General features: G+C 39.1%; 1 protein-coding gene across 1 annotated transcript; it reads right to left on the bottom strand.

Moving 5' to 3' along the window:
• Nucleotides 1–4,780: 4,780 nt before the first annotated feature.
• LOC139444010 (solute carrier family 25 member 45-like) lies at nucleotides 4,781–9,805 on the bottom strand. Its single transcript, XM_071224909.1, has 6 exons — nucleotides 9,748–9,805; nucleotides 8,359–8,495; nucleotides 7,593–7,636; nucleotides 6,931–7,011; nucleotides 6,276–6,537; nucleotides 4,781–5,365 (listed from the first exon to the last, which is right to left on the bottom strand). The coding sequence occupies exons 1-6, from the start codon at nucleotides 9,756–9,758 to the stop codon at nucleotides 4,905–4,907; spliced, it is 996 nt and encodes a 331-aa protein (XP_071081010.1). The 5' UTR covers nucleotides 9,759–9,805; the 3' UTR covers nucleotides 4,781–4,904.
• Between the last annotated feature and the right edge of the window lie 1,924 nt (nucleotides 9,806–11,729).

Raw genomic sequence — 11,729 nt, 5'->3', positions numbered from 1 at the left:
GTCATACAGAAATACAAAATTCCATTTAATTTAATTCAGTAGATTAACAGTTGAACCTTTATCTATGCTATTTTGATCAGTGTCTGAAAAAAAAAGTGCAATGACTTTACATATTTATACCTCACTTTTGGTCTTGAGTAGGGAAAGACTTTCCATACAGAACAAATCCTCAAGATTTGTGTGTCTGTGTGTTTTAAGAGTTTTATAATTGTCCACATAATTTATAAACAAGGCAAAGCGTGTACAAGGCTCACTTATACCCCTGACCTCAACACCAACATCAGCTGAGAAGAATTTGTTGGAGAATCCACATATCAAAATCAAACTTTTCACTGCACCTTTTCTCTTAGTATGGAAACTGTTCCCTAAATTTGAAAAGAATCCATCTTTCTTTTCACTGATATATCTCTCATGTCAGTTATCAATGGAGATTCATATTAAAGGTACCCCTACACTCTCCAAAGTCATGTATGCAATTGTTTTCTTCAGTTTCCTTACATGTCAACGTAATGTGTGGATCGATGCTCATGATGTCAATCACTGGATTGCCTGGTCCAGTCTCAATTATTTACATAACTGGAATATTGCTTAGTGCATCGTTATAGAACAAATAAACAAACATGAATTAAATCAAAGTCAAGAATATCTGCTGTCTGAAATTCCTACTTGGATCCTTCCGAAACTTATGGCATATTTTGTGCAAAGATATTATGTGTGCGTCAGCCACTTGTGTCTGCTGGGAGAAACTGATCATTTTAAATGTGCAAGGTAAAATAATTGTTTTTTTCCGGCCCGGAGTGTTTTCAGGACTGGGTTCAGTCTTCGATCCCAAATAATATTGTACTTGGATAATGTGGCAGGTATCTTATTCATACATGTTCTATATATCAAATGCTGTATACACTAGAGTGAGTGAGTGAGTTGGGTTTGACCCTGCTTTGAACAGTTATATTGTGGTGTGTCAGCTTTAAGTGGGAGGAAAGCGCAAAGTGATACAGGTCTTAGACAAGTGCGGGTATGTAGCTGACAAACCTAGAAACATAACTGGGGCGAATCCGGATTCAAACACACAGTCATAGGTTTCTGGCGTGCCTCATGGACTCAACTCTGCACAGCAATTTGTGGCACCTTAGACGACTGGGCCACCCATGCTGCTCTATAAACTAGAGGAGAAACAGCAGCAACCCCGTCGTCACCGCCAGTTCCTCAAAACTTTAAGTCCTAATGTACTACCAATTATTCCAAATCATTCCAGTCAAGAAACATTAATTCCAGACATGGACTTAATTAAGACAGTAATACCCCCCCCCCTCCCCCCATACAATAATAAAAAAATAATTAGAAAATCAGAACTGTTGCTATAAATAAACACAAGGCTCTACAGTACAACTGATTTATTCTCAGTTATTAGAATCATTAAAAAGCACAACATAGATGGGACTAGAATATACAATTACTGCATGAGTATGAATAACACGAAAACGAGTAATAAGCTGCCTAGCTGGAAGACCAACCAGACAGTTTCAACATCACAGCTACACAAAGGTAAAAGGTCACCTTGAAACATGCAACAAAATGTAACGTTACTGGGCACACCAGGATAGTTACTTCACATCAGTTTTCACAACCACACATGGCATGATTGAGTAATGGTTTGGTTGACTGGTTGGTTTGTTGTTTAATGCCGCACTCAGCAATATTCTAGCTATATGACGTCGGTCTGTAAATAATCGAGTCTGGACTAGACAATCCAGTGATTGATATCACGAGCATCAATCCACACAATTGGGATTGATGACATGCATCAACCAAGTCAGCGAACCTGACCACCCGATCCCGTTAGTCGCCTCTTACGACAAGCATAGTCGCTTTTTATGCGTTTCCTGGTCGAGTGTAAAGCAAAGGGAAGTCACTCTGCTATTCCTTGCTGGGATACTTCTGAAATACCATCAAAGCGTGTCAACGCAAAGCAGTTGTCGCCCATGCTGCCAAAATGGGAGCGTCTTTCATGCATTTCCTCCCATGACATGAATATTGTTATGTTGCTATTTGTGCACAAGCTGTGGGCCAAAGATATTATAAAATGTTCTTGAAAAATTGAGTTGTTTTACTTTTGTTACTCCAGAGTATTATTTTAGCATGCCTACCTAATGTTTTAGGAGTCAAGCCAAGTAAAAACAATCCGAAAGTCTTTTTGTTTTGTTTTTTGATTTGCCTACCTCACTTTGAAATGAGTTTGAAATCCATAAACCAAGAAATAAAAAAATGTTGCCTAAGAGGAAAACAATTAAAATCCCCACTTAAATGTTTACTTCAGTATAATTACCTCATACTTACTTCATGTGAAGTTTGAAATGATGCCTGATGCAATAGCTGAGTAATTAACAAGAAGCACAAATAAGTATGGCCGCTAAGGTACAGGATTAGAACTCTGTGAGCAAGATTCCATGGTGTAGAAATTACAGTAGATACCAGATATACAAGGTTACGGGACTGGTCATTTATTAGAATAAATATGTATATTATGTCTCATCGGGATATGAAGTAACAGTAAAAAATGTCAACAAAACAAAAAACCAAGACTGTTCTATAGCATGGATTTTCAAATGATGTCTGCATAAATACAAAACACTAACACTGAAATACTAAACACTGACAGTAAAATACTAAAATTTAATGAATTGAAAAGAAATATAATGTCATCATAAATAGAGAAATACATGACAAATTGAGTCTGGCAGTTTCTGAGAAGTTTACAGAGGCAAATACTGTAAACAGCTTTATTTCTGCGCCGTTAAAATATTGCGAATACCACACCAAAGACAATACTGCGACGAGATATTTTTGCGAGTTGCCGTTTTGAGATAACACCTCGATTACCAAACAATAGACAGCTTCTCTCCGAAGCTAGTTAATCTGAGTTGGACGGAAAGTTGACCAGTGTCATGAAACCGATTCACGCAAGATGGCTTGTTTCCTGTGTGGACAAAATTGCAGAGGACACTGACGCAATCAAGCGAGGTTGGAAGAAGGCAGGATTACTGTGAGGCAACAGTGACACTAATTGGTCTGTTTACACTGTCATTTGTGATGTGTTGTGTGACCATTCTGCATTCATTTGTGTTTTTAACTTATTAAGTAACTTGTGGTTCTGGTTGATGATTTCAACATTTGATGATGTGTTGCAATGAATAAAGTATGTATGTATTATTTATACTTATTTTTGCGTTTTTAATTTTTGCGATTGAGTCTCGTTCCCTGTTTACAGTATGCATTTTGAGAGAATTTAAGAGTGTGGTCAAAATATGCTCAAAATTTAAAATATTGCACAAAAAAACAAACTCAGAAGGTATGTATTGAGTCTTCCTGCAACTAGCTAGTGAGTAAGTTGGGTTTAATGCGGCTTTGAACAGTATTACAGTTATATCACAGCATGTCAGCTTAATGTTGGAGGAAAGCTAAAAGTGATGCAGGTCGCCGACATTTACTACTCGGGTAAAACCCATGAACATGGGTATTGTTCTGACTAGCCCTGAAACATTAGCAGGACAAACAAGGACTGGAATCATCAATCATTTTGTTCCTGTCGTGCCCAAAGAACACAACTCTGCACAACTAATTGTGGGGCCTTAGATGACTGGGCCACCCCCGACAAACTACTGGGTAGCTAATTATGAGTAAATACCATTTCATTACATTTTGAATAGATATTTTGGCTTCAGAATGGTTAAAGTACAAAGGTCATAGCATGGTAAATTGAAAACATATAACATTTAAACTACATCTAACATTTAAACTTTATCAGATTTCATGACATTCTGAACTAAAATGACACAGTAATGGCCGTAAATAACTTTACCACTATAAATCTGATCTGATCCATCATTAGTGGGAGGAAACAAGTATGTGAAGTTTCAGCTTCATTAGTCCAGTGGTTTCTGAGGAGACGCCGGGCACCAAAAAAAGCATGTCAGGTGGGAAAAACACAATATCGCTACTTTTGTTTTATTCAAAGAAGACAAACGGTGGAAAATACATGTCGGACCTATAAGGTTCAGAGAGTTTTGCACCAGTATGAACAAACATGAGTTTTATCCATTCAGGCAATTGTAAAACATACAACTCCTTAGCAACCATGCCTTAAGCAACTAGGGACAAAAAGGTGAACAAATCTGTATTATGCAAACCACTTGTTTATTACATATCAACTTCATAATGATATATGAGGAAATAGTATCATTGGCAGAAATGGCATTTCCAGTATGGCTGACCTGAAGGCTATACTTAAAATCTGCTTAGAATTTTGTGAGATCTCTTTGGAGACTCCAGTGTGACCGTCTTGTTGACTTTGGTCAGTTAATGAGGTGAAATCGTCAACCTTGAACGGTAGAGAATGAATTCAGTTAGAGAGAAACTGAATCCACTGAATTATTGTAGGGACCTAATTCATTAAAATTCAATATTTTAGGGTAGGGTATGAAATGACAGATTGAGGGTGAAGACAAATTGACTGATTTTGGTTTGAGATTGAATTGAGTGTTTCAGGGTTGGGAATAGGGCTGGGACAAGACCAACTTTACTACCCAGGTACCCACCCCCCCTATAACCTGACCCTACCCGGGTACCCGCTGCAGGTCTCAAGAGATAGGTACAAAATGTCTGATTGGGAAATGTTTTACTAAACTTCTGTCAAAATAAATTTAGAAACATGTATAAACCGATCTGGTCATGCATACACTGAAGTTGACTGATGTTATATCATTATGCAAACATAAAGTCAGAAGGAATGTGTGTATAGTCAGAATGAAATGCGAACATTTGTCACTTTTAGTGTAACCATAGAGTTCTAGATAATGTTTGCCATTAAACAACACAATCAAATTCAGTGTTTCAGGAAACACTCACTAATACTGGTTGAACAATGTTAGACATTCAGAATACACCATCAAGGTGACTGCATTAACTGGGAAGGCCCGTATGCTCATAACTAGAGCACCTTTGAAAAATACCCTCCCTCCGTCTGCTTTATAACTCTTCATGGCGCAATCCCACAATCCTCTGTACAACTTCCTCTCTGGGTCTGACTGTAGCCGGCTCTTGACAACATCAAAAGGTAGGATACAAAGCCAACTGACGATGCCGCTAATTCCTCCGGAGAAGAAGTTGATGACCTGAGATGGAACTGTGGGCATCACACTGGTCGTTGTGTGGGTTAGGACTTCATAAGTAGTCATGTAAATACCACTTGCTGGGATATCTCTCAATGCCTGTGTGCATAGTCCCCTGTACAAGCCTTGTATCCCCCGTGTACGGATTATGTCCTTAGCTGCTGCAAGGGGGCCACGGTGGAATGTTTTTTTTGCACCTGAAAAGAAAAAAGTTTTAAACAGAGCCTAATAATACACTCACACGCCTGTCCCAATCTCATAAAAATGTGAGTGAAGCATTTGAAGCAGCAAATCTGATATTCTGTATCTTGAAAACAAACATAAATGGGCAGTTCTGAATGGAAAATAGAAAAACTGCACTATGCCATGTATATGTTAAAAACAACAAATACATTGTTTTCAGCTATGTTTCCATTCTTCCAAAACACCATTGAAGTAAGCAGCAATCTGACTCCAATCCTCAAATCTATCAACTCCTCTATGAAGGGAGTGAGTATGGTTTTATGCCAATTTTAGCAATATTCCATAAATATCATGGTGGGACTCATCAGAAATTGGCTTCACATATTGTATCCATTTGGCGATTCAAACCCAAAGCTTTTGGCATGGCGAGCGAATGCTTTAAATGGCTAGGTCAACAGTTCTTGGTGTTCTTAAATCATGCATGAAATATATTCAGAGAGTGTCATCACGCCTTTAGTGCATGATTCAATTCTTAAAAAAAAAAGAAGATCACCACACAGCGTAGCTGACAACTCAATCACTGTGCAGATTTACCAGCTTCAGTCATGTTTTTACGGTGACAAATTGAAGAGAAATTTTGGTTTTTTTTCTCATGGATATGTTCCAAAATATTAATTGCCAGCTTGATTGGATTAGAAGACAGTGTTCATCAAAGCCAATATATAAATGGCTCGTATGAAGCCAATCACGTTGCAGAACACTCTCCTACCCACAGTTCTTCTATCGCAGCCATATTGAAAATTGGATTCAAATCTCATGAACACAACATTTGGAGGGCCACCATTTGTCGGAAAAAGTATGTGAATTTCAGCAGCGTTGGTTCTGTGGTTTCTTAGAAGAAGATGTTTACAATGGACGACCTACCTAGCTTGTCTCCCTGTGCATGGGGTATCTCAGACTGTAGCACAATCTTCAGCGAGTCACCTGGGCATGCCAAAGGCAGTTGAGCAGCACCTGCAACACACCCTGCAGTTAAGATTGTCAAATAGTAGGTGGCGCTGCGTTGTGAAGAGTCCCCCTGGTGACCAAGAAGAGAGAGAGCTGTCCCATACACCCCAAAGAGGATGGAGTTGATGCCAACACTGGACAGCAAGGGCCATGACATGCCGCGGAAGAAGCCCTTTGACTGAAATGAAGTTTTAACATTTCATAAAAAAGTTTAAAAAATGAGATTGACCAAAGAAAAAATGTTTAGTTTCATGCCATATATATATTTTTGACAATATTTCAGCAATATGACGGCACAGAACACAACAAAGGGATCCACACATTGTGTCCGTGAGGGGAATCAAACACTTTAACCTCGAGGCTACTTGTACTCTCTTTAAACAAGGAATGCAAACAGTAAATGATGTTTGAATACTGACGTAATTCTACAGCTCTGTTCATAAATGTAACAAAAACGTTTGTACAAGCTGATATAACACCAATTATTTTACCAAAGTGACAGAGTAGTATTTCTGGCACAAACCGACATCTTTATTTTGATATGTGTCATACTGTAGGCTGTTCTTATTACCAATGTTTGTGTGTGGACACTCCTGACACAGTCCAGGATGCTCTTGTAGCGGTCCCCGCCTCCCTGAATCTGCAGCAGCACCTACAGACAGAGAGTATAATACAACAATGGGCAGTGCCCACAGACAGAGCATAATACAACAATGGGCAGTACCTACAGACATAGAGCATAATACAACAATGGTCAGCACTTGAAGATACAAAACATAATACAACAATGGGCAGTACCTACAGACATAGAACATAATACAACAATGGGCAGCACCTGAAGATATAGAACATAATACCACAATGGGCAGTACCTGCAGACATATAGCATAATACCACAATGGGCAGCACCTACAGACAGAGAGCATAATACAACAATGGTCAGCACCTACAGACATATAGCATAATACAACAATGGTCAGCACCTACAGACATATAGCATAATACAACAATGGGCAGCACCTACAGACAAAGAGCAGAATACAACAATGGGCAGCACCTACAGGCAGAGAGCAGAATACAACGATGGGCAACACCTGCAGGCAGAGAGCATAATACAACAATAGTCTTTTAGTTCAGGTAAAGAAGGAATCTAACCAATAGGTAGTTAACTTGTAGCTCATAGAATATTCTCTGAGATGTGGTTTACTGTAATGCTTTTCTGTTATAAATTACCTTAACTGTGTCGAAGGGATGACCAACTACCATTCCAGCACCACCTGGGAACAAAATGAGATCAAATGAGGATTTCTTGTGACTGGATTCATTGACAAAGACTATAAACAGCAAATATACACACACATGTCCATCAAATGTAGGGCTAATATGCTCTATCCTATTCCATACATGAACATGTTCATATTTGACCTACCCAACCAAGCAATAATGTGCACAGAGATATATACTACTGAAATACACTATAATTCCTCGTCTTTCCTGTCATGTATGTGAATCAAACCTGACGACATTAACAGTTTGTTTAAGAGAAACGAAAACATAAAACATGGTTTCTTCCTCACATTTGTTAAAGATTTGGATGAAAATCCAATAATTAGTTTTCACTGGCCTTATCCAGTGAAAATATACTGATAGTGGAGGGTTACTGGTGTGTATGCATTTGACTAGAAGGACAATACCACATCTGTGTAGACACCCAAATACAATTAGAGATGCAACTTTAAATTGAGAATGATCATGTTTGATGAAAATTTGATGGACCCTAAGCCACAGGTTAGAACATTACCAATATATACGGTAATTCCTGGCAAATCTAGCATGTATTGATGCACACATATATCAAGGATCATCACTAATTTAGGATGATGATCATCGAATCCTAGCACAACCAAGGGACAAAACTCATTACAGCAAGCAAGTTGTGACACCTTATACCCTTAAGCAACCAGTGCCCCCTGTTGGTAGAGATTGATGATTATTGTACCTGCAACTGCTCCTGCTATGTAGTCATGGAGGACTGTCCGGTCCTTGACCCCTGGGTTCCCCTCCAGCCGCTGGTCATCTGCTAACTTACAGTCTGCCATTAGATCATCCAGGACAGTGTATCCCCCCCAGAATGTCCTGCAGGAAATATCAAAGATGAGGGGTCATTGCCATTAGATCATCCAGTACAGCATATCATCCTCAGAATGTCCTGCAGAAAATGTCAAAGATGAAGGGTCATTGCCTTTAGATCATCCAGTACAGTGTATCATCCTCAAAATGTCCAGCAGGAAATATGAAAGATGAGGGGTCATGAATTCTGTGGAATGATCAACACAGGTTAAAGAGAGTCTTTTGCCCGTCTCCAGTGTAGGCCTATCGTTCTAGACATTGGTTGTAACTTGGTTACACATGACACATTGTCTGCACTCTCTGATCCAGATTCCCTCACCCCCCCCCTCTGTTTTTCAGGACACTAACTGGGATGACGTAACATGGCGACACATCAACCGACTCGGGGTTCCGGGGAAGAATTTAGGTCCCCAGCAACCTTGGCTTGTCGCAAGGGGTGACTACCAATAAAGGACTGGGTGGTCAGACTCGGTGACACCATTGACTGCACGTCATCGAATCCAAATTGAATGCTCATGAAGTTAATCACTGGATTGTCCGGAGTACTTGATTCTTGATTCTCTCCCATTAGTTACACATACCATTTGTCACACACTCTGGGCGGGGGGGTGGGGGTGGGGTGGGGGGGTGGGGGTGGGGGGGGGGGTAGCCTAGTGGTTAAAGCGTTCGCTCGTCACTCCGAAGACCAGGGTTCGATTCCCGACATAGGTACAATGTGTGGAGCCCATTTCTGGTGTCCCCTACCGTGATATTGCTGGAATATTGCTAAAAGCAGCGTAAAACCATACTCACTCACTCTCACACACTCTAATTTTGCCAGCTGTCATATTTAAACTAACTATGAAATAACACTCCTGGATCTTCTAGCTCAGTATAGAAGTGTTGTCTTGTTTGCAGTCCTATTGATCTGAAAACACTATATTGGGATAGATAATGTTTATTTGCAAGAATTGTATTGGAAATTCCAGCTATTTTTAAATTTAAAACTGAATTCTGTCCAACTCTGGATGATGTATTAAAACATCTACAATATTGTGTATGTTATTCATACAAAAAAGACATGACGTTGTAAAGTCCATGTAATATTTTTCAAATTGTATTATTGGCATTGCATTTCTTGTATTCACACAAATAAACAGTTTTGACTTTTGACTAACTGACTATGGCTGGGTTTGAGAGAAGGACATTCCTACTGGTCAGACAAATCTCCAAGGCACAGATGACAACCATAAGGATTCCACAGACTGACTGGACTGACCACATCACCATCCCATGCTCCTCCGACTGTTGTTTTGTCTAGTCTGTGACTTGACCTGGGTTAGCACACTGCTCCATTTAGGTCTAGCTCCGAAAAGTTCACTTAGTAAATTAGTGACATGTTATTTGAATGACTTGATGTATTATAATTAACCAATATCACCAGGCGTCTATGACAGATAACATGTTTTGCATATCAAGTAATTTTTTGCATATAAATCAAAATAAATTGTTTAATGTATACAAAAATATATATTGTGGTCCTTTTCTTGGTTCTCAAAACGAATCTGTAAAAAAACACCAAATAATTAACACAACCCAAACTGGGCCTCTTAGAATCTATCTGTACCACATCAGAATAATGCCACTATTTCTTATCATTGATCAAAGATTTGAGAACATTTGTTTGGCTGCCATATTTTGTCTAAACTGAAAGGCGCAAGAATACTGCCACTCCTTGTTTCCAATAGCACAAATTGTCTCTGTGCTATCGCATTGTGTTTGAATTTTTCACAATTTATCTTTCTCATGAATCGTGGATCTTGACTGAAGGGCCGATCAGGGGAACGAACTCTTGTCAACTTCGCAACCAGGACCAAAATAGAATTTGTTTTTACCAGGTCTGGTTTAAAATCCTCCATCCACCCAGTCCTTTCCAGCGTTCCTGCAGTACCAACATCCACCCAGGACCACCCGGTGCTCGTATATTTTGGGTCCAAACTCGATATGGAATGCATGAAACAGAGCGCGCAAACACACCAACTGCCATCGGTTACAACACGGGTCGTGGTTTCTCGATGGCTAAGTGTGTCGTCACCGACCCGATTACTCAATTGGCAGTGTGTTTGGTTTGGGACAACTAAAAATAGTGCTACAACATAGAGAATAACAACACTGTATTTATTCAAGTACTTAAACATTTTAAGTAAGGATAAATATGTAGGTATGCATGATCTTCAAATATACGGTTACCTAAACATAAAAGATGTTGTTTAATCTTGGTAAATCGTCTGTGCATGCATTTGATAACCGACGCACATCAACCTTGCGCTTAAAATGTCCATCGGACGTGACATGCGTTTCTCCCATTGTCTTAACATATGACGTGACAGCTCACAACCTTTGTAGCTCACCTGAACTGAACGTCGTCTGTTCGCCGCAAAAACCATTCGGTCAAAAAATACAAAGTTGAAAAAAAGGACAAAAGTACGCAATTAGGTCAAATATTACGAATAAAGAACTAAATGTTACTACTAAAAGTCAAAATACAAAACAAACAGACGCCGGTTAAACATACACAGTTGAAATATATGTATATAGTACGCAATATTAATAGTCAAATGTTACGAAAAGACGTCATAAGAAAAGAAAGAACAATGTGTGCGAAAGAACGTCAGTGAACACGAAAGGACGTTGACAATAAAGAACGCCAGATGGCGCTGCAATTTGTAAAACATTCCGAGTTTAATCGGCTTGTTACGCCGTGTATATGATAACTGCATGCCGAGGTGCACAATGTATTACGTCATTCCTCGTGCACTCACCGTCTGACGTCGGTGTATATATGCCATTTTTTATTGACCCTAGAATCGTTTAAAATGTTTTAGAAAATAAGCAAACACGAACGCCGAGGCGAACTTTCCGCCATATTGGATAGTGTTTTCAGTCACGTTTCACGTATGCCGGTTATGAGACGCCTATACATCACATATTATTTCACACACAGCTGCGATACATACATTTCGGCATCAACTTACAACTTGTCTTTGTCACAAATATAAACAAGCGAAATATATCTGGTTTGAAAACGAACGCTGGCGTCATAAAGGAAAATCGATTTTCTTTATTTATGGCAAGTTATTTTTCCTAACGAATGTGTAACGTTATACATATATGCATACAAATCTATTTGATATTTATTTTTGACGTTCAGATATTTAGCAGCATTTTGTTCGGACACAGTTTCCGAAAAGCTATTAAATA

This window comes from Haliotis cracherodii, unplaced genomic scaffold (assembly GCF_022045235.1).
Source record: "Haliotis cracherodii isolate W230 unplaced genomic scaffold, xgHalCrac1.p SCAF_5, whole genome shotgun sequence".
NCBI lineage: Eukaryota > Metazoa > Mollusca > Gastropoda > Lepetellida > Haliotidae > Haliotis > Haliotis cracherodii.
The sequence above is the reverse complement of the archived record's forward strand: the minus strand, read 5'-3'. Positions and strand labels throughout refer to the sequence as shown.